Below are 17,982 nucleotides of genomic sequence, written 5' to 3'. Positions count from 1 at the left end.
GGGGGAATTCGAGGCCTGGTAACCGTAACCCCGAGCAAGCGGTACAGTCCCGTCCTCGGGCGACGCGCGCGATGCGCTCTCCTCGAGGAGCCACGCGCTCACCTAACGCACGGCTCATACAGGGAAAAAGGGCCTAAAAACGCTGCGGTTTTGACCCAAACCGCTTAGCTTCCAAAAAACCAGGCAGCTCGGTTTCCAAGCAGACCCCAAAGGCTGCAAAAGAAGGACCAAAAAAAGCGAGAATGGCCCCGCGGACGCCGGCGCCGGGAGCAGTGCGGCCGGGAGCACGCCGCCCGACGACGCGGGGGCTTGCGTTTCTTTCTGCATTAATTTATTAATCCCGGGGGTCGCATTTATTTTTGCATTAACTTATTTATGCCGGGGGGGTGGGGGGGGGCCCGGCCGCCTGCGTGCCAGGAGGTGAGGCCCCGGCAGCAACCGCCGCCTCTGCCCCTTTCCCCCAACTTCCTCGTCTCGCCGGCTCCGGGCGGAAGGAGAAGAGCAGCGGAGCAGGACTCGCCCTGCCCGGACGCCTTGCACAACCTCCGAGAAAGCGGAAGGCGGGCTCGGAGCGGAGCCGTGCCGAAACCCCGGCCGCCCCCGGGGCTGAGCGGGAGGCGGCTCGAGGAGGGCGCTGGAGAAGCCGCCGCTGCCAGCGCCATCGCCTCCGGGGCTGCATGAAGCAGGACAGACTATCCTGCAAAACCCAGCTCTGCGCAGACCCCTAACTCTGCTTTTTCACCCCCCAAAAACCCCTCTTATTTTGCTCCCCCGGAGAAGCTGCCGGGCCTCCCTGCGCGGCAGCCCGTCGAGGGGCGGCAGCCGCCCCCGGCTTCTTGCCTTTGCTTCAGACGTGACCTTTTGCTTTCTCGAGTAGAGTGTAAATTACATGTCGCCAGCATAAAATATTAAATCCAATTTATATTTAATTATTGATGTTATTATGTATTCTATAGTAATGGCAGCAGGAAAAAAAAAAAAAAAAAGAAAAGAAAATCCGCCCCACCATTAAATAGCTCGGTTGCATTAGCAGCTTCTTGAGGTTAGATATCTTCCTCCGTTCCTGCTTAACGGTAAGATTGATGGGTAGGGGGAAGTTTGTAAATAGTCTTCCAGAAATATTTTATCTGATTATTGTGCCTATAAAAGGGAGCAGGGAGGGGGTAGAAGGGGCCTTTTTAAACCACCGCTAATTCTCTGCTCTGATAGAGGGCACGCACGCCGCTCTCCGGCAGGCCGGCCGCTCCGCTCGCCCCCGGGCAGAGCCGGCGATGGAAACCGTCCCGGGCTTCGGGGGGGAGGGAGGCAGAACGAAAAGGATGGTGGAGAACCACAGTGGTTTTTCCAGCTGAGATGTAACCAGTCTGTTAAACTTCAGTTTGATGTTTTTACTAAAATATTAATCAATTCTCTTTTGATTTCATTAGCGCTCATTTTCTTCCCGTTTAATGCCAGAGCGGCCCGAGGGGCACGGCGCTTCGTTGCTTTGGTTTTGGTCCCGTTGTCCTCAGGCGCGATGGAGATGATTTATGGGCCTCCAGGACAGCCCGGGAGGAGGAAAAGAAATAATAAAAAGATCAAAATAAATCACCCAACCTCCCGCAAAGCGCTGCCCGGGCCTCGCCATCGCCACGCGCCCCGGTCCGGGGCTGAATCACGGCGTTCTCCGGTCCCGGAGGAGATTCGGTGCCGAGCTGGGGCGAGCGGCGGCTTCGCGGGGACCGTGCCGATGAAAGAGCAGCTGAGATTAAAAAATGCACCAGTGCCACCACCCCGCTTAAAATCCAACACGACGGACCAAGCGGAGGGGCCCCGAACGGCGTCCCCGCCGTGGCCCCTTCCCCGCGCCGCCGGTTCCCAGGGGAATTTTCAGCGCCCGGCGGAAAGCGCCCGGGGCTGGCGCTTTATCCCCTTCTGCGGCCCCGGGGCGCCAGCCTCCACCGACCCCCTCGCTCAGCGGGTTTTCCCCAAACGCTGCCGTTTCGTCGCCCGTTCTGCGCCCGGCGGGGCGGCCGCCCCGGTGCCGCCGAGCTGCTCTCTGCCCGTTCGGAGGAGAAACGCTCCGAAAAGGCAAAGGTGGCTGCGCCAGCGGGGACGCGGCAGCTCGCCGGCACCCGGAGAGGCGCCTCCGGCGTTTGGGGATTTTTTTTCTTTTCTCCCCCTCCTTTGGCAGTTCTCTGCACGTCCAAAACTGGAAAGTTCCAAAGTTTCCAAAGCTGCTTTACAAAGTAGCAAGAAGGAGGAGGGAGAAAAAAAAAGAAAAAAAAAATCAGATTAGGCCAATGCATAAATAAACTCCATTTTTCGGGGCTTGATGGCGCTCCAGAACGGAAGCGGGGGGAGAAAACTCGAAGATGAGGAAATCGGAAGCACCGGCGGCGGGGCGAAGCGTTCCCGCGGCCCCCCCGGGCCCCTTCCCGCCCCTTCCACCAAAGCGCCCCCATCTCTAGCAGCCAAACTGCATCATCCTACGAGTGTCAAATTGGCTTTAAATGGTTCTAATTACAACCAGGAAGTTTTAAAGCGTGTGGGTGGAAAGGAATGCAGCAGATTAATTTAATGGCAGTTACCACGGCACAATAGTCCTTCAATTAAGCGTTCTTTCTGGCTGTTTTATTATTATTATTATTATTATTATTATTATTATTTTTCTTCTTCTCCCTGTTAATAATAAATGTTGCAAATGAGAACAGACATATTACTTCATCGGATGCTTTGGCGTATCTAGTCGCCGACAGCCTTTTGTGCAGAAATAGTAGCAGAAAGGGTAATTTTATAGAGCTTAGCACTCACTTAGCACTCGCGGGGCCGAACCGGGGCGTCAGCGGAGCCGCGGGGCGCCTCCGGCGCGGTGGCCGGCCAGCTGCGAAGGCGGTTTGGTTACGGGACGGCGTTTTGGGTTTTGGGGGGGGGTCGAGCGCCTCGGGCACTGGTTCGGCGCGCGCGGAGACTCGGCCGCTCCGAGGCGGCGCCCGGGCAGATTTAGCGTTTTGCTCCCGCGGTTTCCGCGACGGTTTACGACAGCGGCCTAACAACACCCGAACCCAAACCGGCATCGATCGGCGGAAAGGTGGCGGCGGCGGCGGCGCGTGCCCCCGCGGGACGGCCCCGTCCTCGCCGCGGCGGCCGGGCCCCGCGCGCCCCGCAGCGCCCGCCGGCTCCCCCGGCCCGGGGAAGGGGCCTGCCGGCGGCGGTACTTCGGGGCTCCGCGCCGTAAATCTGCTTCGTTCGCAATTTCACAGCTAACCGCCGAGCTGCTCTCGCGCAGGAAACTCCGCGAGGTTCCGGCTTTTAAGGGAAAAGATTTTAGCCGGCAGGAGCTGGCAGCTGGGGCCGCTGCCAGGGCGCCGAATCCCGCGGGAAAAGCCCCTGCCCGCGCCGCCCCACCGCCGCCGCCCGGCCGGGACCCGCGGAGCCGGGCAGCGGGCGCGCGGCGCAGACCCTCGCCGGAGCTCCCCGGCCGGGAGCCGAACCCAATGCAATTAGGATCGCTGCCGGAGGGGTGGCCATTTAGCTGAAACTCTAAGCCAGCCCTGCAGTAATTTGGCTGCGGAGGAATTGATTTTGACCATCAGCACTTTCTCGTTTTCAATAGAGTGAGACCGTAACCGGGTTAATTTCTGTTAAGCGCATTACCCAGGTACTTTTTGCTCTCCAGCCCAATGATTATGTGTCTGATCTGAAAGATTGTAATTGCAACCCGACAGGACACAAACAGCAGCCTGTGATTGAAAGGAGCAGCCCTGAAAGAAACCCTCCTTTCCCCTACCTAAAAACCAACCAACCTTCACGTTTCCCCCTCGCCAAATTTATCCATGACAAATGGCAATAAGCAATAAATCAGCGTATTAGGTGTGTTCCAATAAACAGGCTCCGAAGGGTCTGGTCTTCCGACGCACCGCTACGTCCCCCCTCTTGCTGGAGCTCACACCGTTATTGCAGGTTTGATTTGGTCCTAGGCGAGCTTTAGGTCTGGTTTTCCTCCCGGCTATGGAGCCATAGAGTCACTACCCCAAAATCTCAGGCTTTTTTGAAAAACCCTCACCCCAGAGCAGCCCTGCTGCTTGCAAAGGGATTCCCAGGGCATCGGGGCAGTGACACTGCCAGCGCCATCCCGGGCCCGGAACAAGGGATTGCTCCGGGCATCCCTCTGCCAGTCCCAAGCCCCCCAGCACGGGCACCTGGCAGGTGCTGCTGGACGCTGCCTCATTTTCCATCCCCAACTTTTGACGAGGGGAAACGGGGAATTTGGCCCACGCCTGAGATTTCCGGGAGCGGGACGGCTGCAGGGGCTGCTCCAGGTGCTGCCCCCGCGGAGGGCCCAGTTGCAGGAGCCGGCAGAGCGCGGCTGGCCTCGTCCTCGCTCCTCATCCTCACACCATCGGCGCTCTTCCGCTTGCAAAGCGCCTTTCGGCACGAAACCGGATGGAGCGCGGCAGCTGCAGCACAGCACGGGGCCGGGCAGGAAGGGGAAGCGGCTCCCGCTCCGGCTCCGGCGGGGAGCGCGCGGGGGAGCTGGGCTCGTGGCCCCGGCTCACGCGCCTCGCCGCGCCGGCACGCGCGGAGCCTGCGTGCTGGGCGCCCGCGGCAGCAGGCGACGGGGACCTCGCCGCAGGGACGGCACCGCTCGGGGGCGGCGGGAGGGCGGCAAGCGCTGACGTTCTGGGGAGAGATGCTGAGCGATGACGTTTCCTCCCCCTGCACAAAGATCTGCAGTTTGACCCAGCAACATATTCCCTTTCCTCCTCCCTTTCTTCTTCGACAGCTATAAAGAGGGTTCTTGGGATTCGGCCGTCCAGACGTGGTGGAAATGTCCCATCGGACCGCACAGGCTCTGGCGGCCGCTGGCCGGGCACCTAACGGAGCAGGAGCGAGGGCGGAGAGGGGGGCGGCTGGCAGCATCCCCCGCGGGGCCGGGGCGCGCTACCTGCTGCGCTGTCTGAGACGGCACCCTGGGGAGCTCGCTGCTGCCTCTGTCACGCTGCAGCCGTGACCATTTTTCTCAGAAACTGTGCAAACCTCTCCCTTAACCCCCATGCAGACCGTCCGGGCTGCCCCAAGGGCTTCTTGCAGCAAGGATGCCCAGGGCTGGCACGCGGGAGCAGCCCCCCGACACCAGCGTTGCCACTGCTGCAGTGGATGTGAGATAACCAGGGCTGCTCCCCCACCGCCCCTCGACCAGCATCTTCCCCTTTGAAAAGGACAAATATAACCAAGATGAGTCAGTTCCTCCAAGCTCCCAGCCTCTGTACAATATGTAACTGGAATTTTTAATTTCGGCACTGCAGGGGATGCATAACTGGAGAAGACAATGGAGTCAGCTACGACCCAAACAAGCCGTGCCAAATCTGTGTGCATGAGAAATAAAAACATTTTTTAATCTAAAAATAAATTAATTGTGACAGTAAGAGCAGCTCTGCATGAACTCACTGTCAGCCTACGCAGGACTGGCCCCCGCTCCTTGGCACGAGGGGGGTTTGGGTAAACTCCCTGCTCTTTCCACCCAGGTTGCAATTTGCAATAGCACCACGGCATGGGGGAGGCACTCAGCACCTGCACCAGGAGCTGGGCTCACTGTGTTGGCATCAGACCCAGAAGCGAATCCACAGAAGCCAGGGAAACCTCCTGGGTTTATTTTATAACTGCATTACGGCAGCGAGAAGGGGGAAAGAGGCTCCACTGAGCTCCAGACTTGGCTGGGTCAAGGCACTGCACAAACCCATAAAAACCATCCAGCTTCCCATGATTAAATAAAAGCGTAGGCAGGCCAGCAAAGGCTTGACGTCCCCACTTTGCAGGAGGCAGCTGAGCTGTGGCTGTCCCAATGCCACAGAGTACCGCCAGCCCTGCTGCTGGCTCCTAACCCTCGTTCTGGGGAGACACAGGCCAATTTCCACAGCTGCTGCAGCCTTTTGCACTCCGAGAGCTGGGTCAGCACCCTTCCCGGCTCCGCAAAAGCCCTCTCTGATCCCAAACGTGCTGATCAGTTCCCATAAGTGGGGGAGCGAGATGAGTGCTGAAGCTGAGCACCGTCCTGGGGCGCATGAGAAGCAAAAACACCTCCATTGCGCCATTGCACTTGCAGCTCTCCTCCGAAACCAAGCTAGAGGACAGGGACAAGGCAGGTGACCACGGAAACCCCCCGAACCAAACCACGGCGGGACAACCTTCTCCTTTTTCTTAAGATGCTGTCAACACAGCTATATAAAATCCTACCCGTCTCCCATTGTTTCCCCAGTCTGCTCTCTTTTACAGTGCTGGCATCACTAGCTTTGGGGGTTTGGATTTTTTTTTTCTCCCCGACTTGACTCCTTGCTGGGTAACACTGAAACTTCAGGGCTGTTTGATATTTTTAATCACTCAGCATGCATCAGAGTTTGGCAGCGGAAGAAAGTGAAGTTAAAAGAGAACAGAGACAGTTTGTGTTTGCCAGGGCTGCCTGCCGTTTCCACAAACCGTCATCACTTGTGCTGCATTTCCCTCTGCTGGAAAGTCACAAGCTAAAGCTGACAAGGTCAATTTAGAAAAGATCATTTGCCAGCAGTTCTTAAACTTCTGGGGTTCAGATCATCTCTTCAAAGAAAAATGAAATTCCTGAACCTTTTTACCTTTACTATACAAGTAAGTATAAAGATGGCATACATGCATTTACCTTTTACATACACCTAGATGTATTTGCATGAGCATGTAAATATTATCAATAAACCCTGATAGAGATCTACATTTGATTTTGCTAGAAGATCCTGGCAATTCCAACAATGCTATGGAAATTTTTACTTTCTTTGCTCTGGACTTGAAGCAAAAGTTTTATTATTTTGATTCCTTTTTTGTAAGAGCTGCAACTTTCCCCTTGAAGAAAATCTGTTGTGGGTAACCTGATTTCCACTGGGTCTAAATGGGATGATCGGCACAGGCAGAAGGACATGCAATTATTTGGCTTCTTATCCCACTCCCGACTCCCTACCAAGACATTGGCCAGCGCTTCCAGGTAAAGCGATGCAGAGTGGAGTTTATCCGGCTCCTGTACTGCTTCTCTATTTGGAACAGACAGTTTACATCATCCAATCGATTCCTTGGGGAAAAAAGGAAAAAAAAAAAAAGTTGATTAACAGTGTTTATTAAACCATAGGGTAATTTCAAGCCCACAGTAGGCTGCCGCCCAGACATCAACGTCTGGAAGACAAGAGAAACACACGGCTGGCGTTCCAGCCGACTCCAGCATGCAGCGACGAGGCTTTAAATCTTCCTCCGCAGACAGAACGGGGGGAGTTGCCGCTTTTCACTTGTTTCTCCTCAGCACACCAAACCCAACCGAACCGGTGAGCCCAAACCGCGCAGGCACAGCACCGACTCCAGGGCTCACCCCAAACCCCAGCGCACGAGCGGGGCAAAGACAGCGATCGCGAGGCGAACTGCCTGGGGAGCAGGCCGAGAGCCCGCGGGCCTCGACGCCGGCAGCACTGGCATTAGTTTAATTATGGGGGGATTAATTTAATTGCAGGGGGTTAATCTAATTGCAGGGGAGGCCTCGGCGCCACATGGGCCTGGTCTTAGCTCCTGGCCCAGTTTGGGCCTAGGCCCGGTTGAAGCCTGCGGCGGGGCAACGAGGCCGCCCCGGTCCTGGCCACTGCCGGCTCCGGGCTCCCCCGGGCCCGTTCGCGGTAAAGCGGGACCCGGGCGGCCGCCGCAGCCCCCGGCGCCGCCATGCGGCCCGCCAGGGGGCGCCCCCGCCCCGCCCCGCCCCGCCCCGCCCCGGCCGGAAGTGCGCGCGGCGGCGGAAGCGGAAGTGCTCGGCGTGCGAGATGGCGGCGCTCGGCGGGCTGGGGGCTCCCGACGGCGGGGTGAGGCGGCGGCGGCGGCGGCGGCGGCGGCGGCGGCGGCGGGGGGAGGGCAGGAGCGGAGGGGGCTTCCCCGTGTTCCCCCCCCCCGCCCCCGGAGCCGGGGGCTGAGTGCGGGCTGTTTCAGGGCTCGTCGGGCTCGGAGGACGAGGCGGCGCCCTGCGCGGCGGCGGCGGCGGCGGCGCAGAAGCGGGAGGAGCGGCTGCGCAAGTTCCGCGAGCTCCACATGAAGCGGGTGAGCGGCGGCGGCGGGGCCGGGCCGGGCAGGGCCGCGGCGGTTCCACCCCCCTCCCCCTGGCGGGCTGGGAGAGAAGGCGCTGGGGACGTTACCGGCGCGTACAGGCGCCCGGTGGGAGGGCGGCGAGGGGACTGGGCCGCCTCTCCCCGGTGGCGGGAGCAGAGGCAGCGGCACGAGCAGAAACTCGGGAGATTCGCCCGGAAAACGGGAAATCGCTTCTTCCCTGGGAATCCCCCGGTCTCCAGCCCCTCCCACCCCGGCCCGTTGCGGATTTTCATCCCGGGAGGTGCGACGCTACCTGTCAAGCGCTCTGAGCCCCCCGCTGTGGGGCACAGCGGCCGTGGCCTGCGGCCCTGGCGGGGTCCTCCCGCCCGTTTCGGTGCCCCCACCCCGGCACAGCCGCTCCCAAAAGCGCCGTCAGCGAGGCGCAGCGGAAGGGAGCACGGCCGTTTTCCAGCCCCCTGCTAGTTCTCTAGTTCTCGCCCCAAACTGTGACGGCTCCCAAAACATTCCTAACATCTAATCCAAACGTTTCTCTTTCTTTTTGTCCTGTCCAGCACAGGCAGGTGGTACAGATTCTTTAATGTTTTGCCAAATACAGTATTTTACATAGTACAAATCTTGACAGGAAGTGTAAGGTGTGACCATCTCTGTGGAGATGATCTCCCTTCATCACCAGGGGTCCACTCCTTATGATTTTTTGATTCAGTATTGCAACATGTCTCTAGACTTTAGAAACAAACTGTTGTGCTCCTAGAATGAGGCTCGCAAGCTGAATCACCAAGAAGTGGTGGAAGAAGATAAAAGACTTAAATTACCAGCAAACTGGGAAGCAAAAAAAGCTCGACTGGAATGGGAACTGAAGGTGCAGGAAAAGAAGAAGGTAAGCAAGGACAGTTACATTTTTCTGTAACACTTTTAAGCCTCTGTACAACTACTTGGGAGGTTGAATCTGTCTTCAGATTGAGAACTTCTATGTAGGTCCTGCAAAAAATCTGTACGTGCATGTTGCGTATATAGAAGTGTGTCCTGCAGTAGCGGCTGACTGAGCTGGCTGATCTAGATAACTGTATATAAACTTGTCACTCTTCTCTAGTCTACCAAGTTTGGTCCCTGGCCACCATCCTCTTGTTAAAACTTTAATACTACTTGTGCTGCCTTAGGAATGTGCTGCAAAAGGAGAAGATTATGAGAGAGTTAAACTACTAGAGATCAGTGCTGAGGATGCAGAAAGATGGGAGAGGAAAAAGAAGCGGAAAAATCCAGATCTAGGATTTTCAGGTAATGACTTAGTGTATGTTCTTAATGAATAACTTTTACTAGTATTTCACCTACAACTGAATCATGAAATAGAAGCATCCCTTTAATGGTAACTCATTTCCTTCTAAAGATTATGCAGCTGCTCAGCTGCGCCAGTACCAGAGGTTAACCAGGCAGATCAAACCTGACTTGGAGCAGTATGAGAAGCTGAAAGAGCAATAGTAAGTTTGATTTCAGTCATCTTGATAATACTTAAAAACTGTAAAATTCAGGATTCTCACTGCTTAAAATTAGCTCCTGTCAGCAGATATATTCAATACATATTCTCTGCACTACAATACACTGCACTACAATTAGCCTTTTAACATGATTTTAAAATGCAATCTGACACTCTGCTCTGCACAGTCCTTAAGACTGGCATTGTTGAACTGATGCCAATATACCTGCTTCTTTAAAAATCTGTAATACTGTGCTTGAAGCAGTATTCTGTCAATTAGACTCTATTTAAATATGTAAGTAGATTACTTCTGGGGTGCTTAGAGAAATTTCAGCAGCCTCAGTTTTTAAAACGGACTGACCAATAGATTAGTTTTCCAAACATATTGTAGGGGTTTAATGTAAATGCTGGTTTCTGCATCTTGGGAGGCGGGGAAAGGGGGCTACTGTCTCTAATTAGAGGTTTTATTCTTAATATCAAAATATTCTCTTCTGCATTTTAGACTCCTGTAGTTACACAAATGAGTTAAATACCTTAGTTCTCAGTGAAAGATCAAACCAAATCAGCAAAGTTTTAAACAATTCAATACAATTATTGTAAACTGCTGCTACTTTGTTCCTTGTCCAGTGGGGAAGCACTTTACCCAACATCAGACAGTCTTCTTCATGGAAGTCATGTGCCAGATAAAGAAGGGATTGATAGGATGGTTGCAGATCTTGAAAAACAGTAAGTAAATCATAGAATTTAAGGGAAGGAACCGTTGGAGGCCACCACCTTCCCAAAGCAGGGCCAACTACTTGACCTTCCTATAGCTTTTCAAGGGTACACTTGACAACGTATGAACCTCTTCACCTAGTTTGATAGGCAAGTGATTTTCTTTGGAAAGATGCTGCTGAAAAACAGCCATCCTCTTTGGGGTTTTTTGGATGATTCTCAGTACAAGTGAAGTGGTAGTTACCAAACAAGACATGGAAAAAGACCTGACCTACAGCTGGACCAACTTGTCTTCATAGCCATGGTATTTTGGAACAGTGAACGTGCTTTTATAATGTTATTCAGCATCATAGAATCAGTATGGCCAAAGCAAGCTAGGAGTAATGCTGTAGTACTGTAAGTACGTTTTATGGAACTAAGAATATAGCTATTGTAGAATAAGTGATTACAGAGTAAGTGATTGTCACTTCCTTTCACTATTTTTCTTATCAATTCTCAAGCAAACTAAAAACCAGTATTCAGTATTCATCACTTAGCAACAGAAGTTGCTGTGTTTATTTCATCTAGAAAGAATTGCGTAACTTGAGAGGTAACCAGTACCATGCCTACAGGATTCATCCACAGGTCTTCAAACACTAATGTTTGTCTTACAGAATTGAAAAACGTGAAAAATACAGTCGAAGACGTCCCTACAATGATGATGCGGATATTGACTACATTAATGAGAGAAATGCCAAGTTCAACAAGAAAGCAGAAAGATTCTATGGGAAGTACACAGCAGAGATTAAGCAGAACTTGGAGAGAGGAACAGCAGTCTGAATTGCCATCTCCATTGAAGTGTATGATACTATCTTCATACCAAACTCTGATGTAAAAGGACTGTAGTAAGTCACATCAGAAAAACTTTGCAGACTTTCTCATCTTAAGCAATGTAAAATCTACTGTAGTCTAAGGTTCTGTCTGTATCTGCTATGTTGTATAAGTGCTTCAGTAGTAACTTAGCTGTATATATAGCTTTTAATTGCATTAACACCCTGCTCTTTTCTTGTCATGCTTTAAAGGTAAAAAATAAACTATTATCACTCCATTTAGAGTAAAGTATGTCTGTACTTTTCAGTATCTGAAGACCAGTAAAGTCCCTGAAAACACCTGATAAGCAACAGAAGAGTAGTGAGGAATGCATGTTACTTTTTTTGTGATGTGCTTGAGCTTGGAGTTTTTCCATCTCCAGTAGCTGCTTCTGGGGCACTAAAATGCCTTTCCCCATCTCGGAGAGGGGAAGGAATATGGACAATTTTTAAGACAAATTGCTGCAAAAGAGGTAGCCTTTGATTATGTTTGGCAGTGTGATTTTAGCAATTCTGCAGAAAACACTTAATTCTTAAAATAGCTGCAGTAATTCCTACTCTATATACAAACACTAACTACTCTGCACTCACACTTCATGAAAAATGAAAGCCTGTAAGTGACTAACAGTCCTTCATTGATTTTATTTGAATGAAGTAAGGAAGAGGTCTCTTGCCTGAAAAGGGAGAGGGAAATTTCCCTAGCAAGAGGAAAACTAGTTTCCTACTGTTTACAGAATAGTAGACAGTCTAGGCCTAAATCTACAACAGCACATTTATCTAAACACAGCTGTAAGTCTGCTTTTACTGTAAGATCTGAACTCTTCTACTTCACACTCCAACACATTCTTGCACACAGGCAGCAAGCTGGATCGATCAAGACAATCAGCAGAACAAAGTTGTGACACACAACAGGCAGAAGCAACCAGACATCTTCGTAAAGCAGCTTTACGTTTTCAGGACAGAGCTCCCTCCTCCCCTAAAATACGTAACAGCTACCATCCCCTTTGTTTACATACTACTTTGCACCCTAGCTTCTCAAGGAAGTAGGAAAGACAGACTACCTCACAGCCCTGTATCTTGACACAGCTACTTAAATAAAACTTCTTAAAGAAGCTTTCACACTGGAGTAGTCAAGTTTATTTTACTAGCCATTTATTTATTTTTACACAAGATCCAGTTTAACTGATTACTCCCCAAAACCATCACAGAAGATTATGCAATAACCCGTTTACTTGATTGCATACTCCATAGAGTTAAGGTCTTTGTACAGCTTGTAAGCAAGTACGTGACACCGCTGAATTCTGAATGCTGGATATGGCCTCATCTCAGGACTTTTCCAAAAAAGCTGATCTAACATAGTCCCTCTAGCTAAACTTCCTAATTATGTCCTTCCTGCTTTACATGTGCTTTTGAATGTTGTTTTAAAGCAGCGTACATCAAAATACAAGCCTGTATTAACTTGCATTTAACATTAGAAGGAACAGTTCCTCCAGAGCAGCACTTTCCATAGATGGAATGATCATGGCTTAGGATGTGGCAGTCATTTATGTAATGCAAAAACCTTCCGCTTTTAGAACTGGATTTAGGGAAATTCCTCTGGAGGCCCTGAACTAGCCATAGCCTAGACAGTTACTATTTTTAATATAAAGGCCAACTTTCAAAATGAGGCAAAAATTATGCTCTGTCACACTTCTTAGTAGTATGGTGACTAACTGAACACTAAAGCTATAAACACTCACACAGGACTCAGAACTATGAATAGGATATGTGAACTTATTACCACACAAAGGTCTAATACTTGACACATTGAGAAGCCAGTGCAAAACTGTATTTATTTACTTGAAGTAAACAGTTAAACAATGTAATTCAAGTGTCCAAAATAACAGTTACTGAACTACTGTTTAGAAAAATTACCCACCTGAAAGTTCTAGTCCATTAAATCAATACAAAAGTATTTACACATTTACATAAGATTCCCATCTGTGGCTTCTCGGTCACTGTGCTCTATATCTGAAAGAGAAACCTAAGATTATGAAATTAAATATCTGAAAATAAATATACAGTATTAACAAGTCTTCAACCTGATCAGAAAACTTCAGACCTCACTACTGAAGTATGTATAATCTGCAGTTCTTGAGACAGCAACTAAAATATGCTAGCGTGCCCGGAACAGTGCACTTTTAGGTGAGAAGTTTAAAAACTTGTTCTCCTCTTTCTTGATAGGAACCCACTGCCCATAGGGACTTCCCTTTTTGTCATCTTCTCTTCCTGGAGAGATTGCCATCTCTTTAATAGCATGGCTTGCTGGCTTCTGTAGTACTGGTTTTGCCATCGTATTCTGGAAAAGAAATGACCTTTAAAAATGCCAGAACGACAACAAATGTACTACTAAAATCTGTTTACCATTTTATATTGACAAGACAAATGCTTTCTTTCCAGCTTACAGGACATGTTAAAACTACCAGGTACTACCTAAATTGACACAGAATTCAGGAAAGTTGTCCTTTCCCCTGTTCTGTATTACCAAATTAGATCCAGACACACAACGCTGAGTAAATTCCAGGGTTGATCAGTTCTGGCAAATACTCTTGAGTCTACAGTACAGACTTCCAACTTCACAGTTTACATTTCAGTGCTTATTCTCAGTCACAACCATTTTAACACACTGCTGTGGTACAGTACGCTACTACTGAAGTACTGTTCTAGCTCTTCCAGGGAAGTAATTATCAAGCTGTTAAATCCAATTTGTTATCATGATTAAGATCCTTAAGTTGATATCCAACGCTAAAGAAAGCCCAATACAGGAGAGATGGTATACTAGACTGATCTGAGGAAAGCACACTTACATTAGGACTGAAAGAAATGCTTCTCTGTGTGGTAGTTCTCTCCATTCCGTTTTTGGCTGCATCTTCTGTCAGTCTTCCCAGTTGCTAGAGAAGAGCACACACAGCTTAAGTGGAAGGATATATTACTCTATACAAGTTAAGGCAGTCAGAGTATTAACTTTCCAGTAAGGTTGTTTCAGGTATTTATATCAAAAGTAGCTGTGAGCTACCAAACATGTAAACAGATCAGCACTGAGCTCAATTTTAAATACTAAGTATTTTAATAATGTCATTATGTCGATTCACATTGACCTGATATCCATGCTCCAGTGACAGTTTTAAAGAGGAATCAAATTACTTAAAAATGGACTGCAGTATCATGAAATGTAGTGTTAAAGCAAGTTGCATTAAGTTCTGCAAATCAATCCTGCAGAGCTTTGGATAATGACAATGAACTTATCTGCAAGTGATGCAGGCCTCTTCTTCTGTACTCTCTCAACATCTGGAATATATTGCATATATTATGAAAGGGATGCCTGTACCATTTCTTTGTCTAAGAAACCCTTAGTAAGTTTACTTCAATTTGAAAAAGCAGAATCTGATAGATGTAATAGTTACTGCAATTTTGTATCCAGCATGAATCAGTAACACACTGTTGTAACAGAGTGAAATTGAAGTTCAGTTTAAACTACTTGACTTTTTCCCCTCCCTTAAATTCACAGCAGCTATAGCCCAAAAGTCCCTTAATTACCAACAGATTTTCTTCATCAATGTCTGGAACCATATTCATGATTTCTATAAGACAGAAATAAAGTACGTAAAATGCATTATGTGCTTGGGTATGTAATTTCTGGGAACAGATTGTTGCATATGAAAAGCTTTGAACAGTTAAAGATTATTGAACTTTGGAAAAAAACTATTCAGTGGGTTTGGAAAGCAGATCCTTTGTCAGAAATACATAGACTAGTCTAAGAAAGTAATCTGTAATACCCTATTGGAAGAATAAATGTGAAGAATAAGCTACATTCATCTCTCTCTCACAACATATTACTAAAGGTTGCATGTACTCAAGGGGTTAACCACTTCTAAGCTTCCAGGGTACTCTTCCAGCCTAAGCAAGTCTACAATGGTTTTTGGCATTCCAGTAAACCGGATGTTTTTATTCAAGGCTTTGAATCCTCGAACTCCACAGCTAGAACTATTGCTTCTTCATGCAGACCACAAATAATTTTAAGTGTTTACCTTTTCTTTGGGAATACTCCAGTTGATACTTACCTCAGCTGACTCTCCAAGATTTTCATGCTTTAGCTTTTCATTATTTGTCTCTTTGGAAGGACTAATGACCTTCAAGCTGGCTGGCAAGACTATATTATCTGTTCCCAGGGCTTTTGCAGCATTAGCTTTTGCAATTTCCAGGAGTTCCCTCTTCTCTACAAGAGAAGGGAAGTGTCAGTTTGTGTTTAAGTCAGTATGTACCTACTCCTACTAGCCTAGGAACTGCAGGTATACTAACACAACACTTTTTGAAGTATTGACTCTGAACAATTTTGATCAAAAACTGAAGCTAAACTTCCCAAGTTAAGGGCTAAGAACATGCTCCAGGCTAATTATATATAGCTTTTTATTTCTTTATAATCATGCAGAGATTTCTTGCACATTGCTACTATCAGCTATATTCTATAAAGCAAGTCTATAGGTTAGAATTTGACCAGCTAGCATAAATAGCATATTGTTAAATTTTCTCACATACAATGAAAGTCTCAAAAAACATCCTACCTTTTTCACTCAAGTGTAGAGGTGATCTACTACGAGATCTTGTTCGTGATCTGCTTCTCCAGCTCCTATAAGCCTCAGGATATATCGTTCGCCCAAATCCATAGTATCTTTGACCTCTTGAGCGGGATCTGCTTCTTGAGTAGGACCTTCTGTAATATGATCTTCCACGAGACCATGACCTGCTGCGTGATCTGTATCTTGGAGGAGAGCGGTAGTACCTCCTATAGCATCTGGTATGGTACCTGCCTCGGTACCTTGTGTAGCCACGTGATCTTGAACGGCTTCTGGAATATGATCGAGAGTATCTTCTATACCTTCGGGAACCATTTCTTCTAGCCCATGACCGTGACCTGGATCTCGACCGGCTCCAGCTCCTTGAGGAAGCTGAAGAGGAGCTACTTGAACTGGACTGCGAACTGTCAGAGGATCTGCTAGATGACCTTGTTGATGACCTATCACAACTTCTTCTGGATCTCACACAAGAATCTCTTTTCTTAGGAGAGCTGAGGGTTAAATCATCCATGAAGTTTGTCATGTCATCAGTCTTTCTAACCTTCATTTTCTCCATGCAGGTGCTGGAAGTTGGCTCTGTTTTTACTGGTATTCTACAATGGCCAGTTTCTGTTCCTGTTCAAAAAGCAGGGGGGGGGGGGGGAGGAAGGCAGAGAGGGAGCAGAAATTAAGCAACCAAGTCATCTATACAGCAGCCACAAACAAACATTATGACAGGCACAGGCTGTTTAAGATTAAACAATGGTAATTCTCACCCAGTTTATCAGCATATTTTACCTATGACGATTTTAGGTTTCATCATTGCCTTTTCTACAGCCAAGAGCCTTCCATATGAAAGAAAAAAAGCTTCAGTTTAAACCACAATTAGTTCTCTGCAGTATTCTAAGAGCAACTTTGACAAAGTTTTTAATTTAGTATCTTTCATTCAGCATACACATACTTTTATGAAAGGGTATAGATTTGTATTTTCTCAACAGAACATTACCTCTGAACAGTCAAGAATGTGAACATACACTCTATACAGTATGTGTAGGAAGCCAGTGTTATAAAAACTATTCTACACAACAGACAAAACTGATGACTTATTGGATAGGATTTATTAAAAATTAAACACTACTTAAGGTGATATATTAATAAATAAAATGGCTGCTCCTCCTTTAGTGTCCGCCATTTTAGATATACAAAGATTATTACATCATACATTGGCTGTAACTATCCTACCTCGCTTGCTCAAGCTCCAAGTTACACCATCGCTTTACAGTTCAAGAAAGCCACTTTACGATAAAATCTGTTTGGTGCCCATGGTAAACAAGAGTTATCCAACAAGTCTTAAGATCTTCTTATCAAGAGCACCAAATAGCTCTATACTTTTCCACAAGAAACATTCTCATCGCTACTACTAGGAGTTTCACCACTGCACCCCTGAGCTCACAACCATTATACACAACTCAGCCAACACAAAGCAGTTATTAATTCTGAGCTAACTCCCTCTAACATAACTAAGCTATCTAAATAACAAAATTTTCAACATCACACAGTATTGGAGCACATCACAGGTATCCTCATACCTGCTAACTTGCATAAGCACTGCCCTCCGCACACCTGTCCGCATGAACACTAACGAGTAAATTCAACGGGACTATTCTGCTCTGGCACTTACCGCTGGGGGCCGCCGGGCATCCCAAGTGCTGGTTCCCCTGGGAAATCTGGGCGCTCCTGCAGAAACAAAAACCTGAGGGATCAGTTCGCCCATTCCGAGGGCGTCCCCTGTCCTCTCCGCAGCCGCTACGAACAGGCGAGTAACGGCCGCTGCCGTCCCGCCACCCCCCAACAAAAGCGCCCTTGTAAGCACCCCCTAGCATCCCTCCCACCTCCTCCAGCCGCCTCCGGCTCCAAGGGGGTGCCCAGCTGCATCGCCCGAAGCCCGTGCCCCGCTGACTCACCGGCTCCAGGCAGCCGGGCCCCCCCCGCACGGGTCCTGCTCCTGTGGCGACGCCTGAGGGGACAGCCCCGCTTCATGAGTCACCCCCATAGCGACGAGACAGCCTGTTCCTCCTGGGGAAGCAAGCAGCGACGCAGCCTTACAGAGAACTCTGGCAGCGGACTCCGCACAGCACAGAGCAACACAACCGCCCTCCACCCGCTCCCGCCTCCCAGCAACGACTGAGAAGAGCCGAGAACCTTCTCGAAAGCTGCGCCCCCCACTTACGTAACAGCGAACCCAAAGCGCATGCGCTGAGGGCGAACGCCCCTT

General features: G+C 49.1%; 2 protein-coding genes across 2 annotated transcripts; one reads left to right on the top strand and one right to left on the bottom strand.

The window, feature by feature from the left end:
- Window positions 1-7,781: 7,781 nt before the first annotated feature.
- On the top strand, window positions 7,782-11,354 carry SYF2 (SYF2 pre-mRNA splicing factor). Its single transcript, XM_062593886.1, has 7 exons — window positions 7,782-7,841; window positions 7,966-8,073; window positions 8,834-8,959; window positions 9,240-9,357; window positions 9,467-9,557; window positions 10,181-10,279; window positions 10,921-11,354. Exons 1-7 carry the CDS (start codon window positions 7,803-7,805, stop codon window positions 11,084-11,086), a joined length of 747 nt encoding a protein of 248 aa, XP_062449870.1. The 5' UTR covers window positions 7,782-7,802; the 3' UTR covers window positions 11,087-11,354.
- Window positions 11,355-12,928: 1,574 nt separating this feature from the next.
- On the bottom strand, window positions 12,929-17,902 carry RSRP1 (arginine and serine rich protein 1). The gene is made up of 6 exons (XM_062593885.1): window positions 17,672-17,902; window positions 17,389-17,444; window positions 15,717-16,343; window positions 15,216-15,370; window positions 13,962-14,045; window positions 12,929-13,453 (listed from the first exon to the last, which is right to left on the bottom strand). Exons 1-6 carry the CDS (start codon window positions 17,758-17,760, stop codon window positions 13,271-13,273), a joined length of 1,194 nt encoding a protein of 397 aa, XP_062449869.1. The 5' UTR covers window positions 17,761-17,902; the 3' UTR covers window positions 12,929-13,270.
- Between the last annotated feature and the right edge of the window lie 80 nt (window positions 17,903-17,982).

This window comes from Rhea pennata, chromosome 23 (assembly GCF_028389875.1).
Source record: "Rhea pennata isolate bPtePen1 chromosome 23, bPtePen1.pri, whole genome shotgun sequence".
NCBI classification, from domain to species: Eukaryota; Metazoa; Chordata; class Aves; order Rheiformes; family Rheidae; genus Rhea; species Rhea pennata.
Note: the sequence above shows the minus strand (reverse complement) of the source record. Positions and strands in the feature narration are given on the sequence as shown.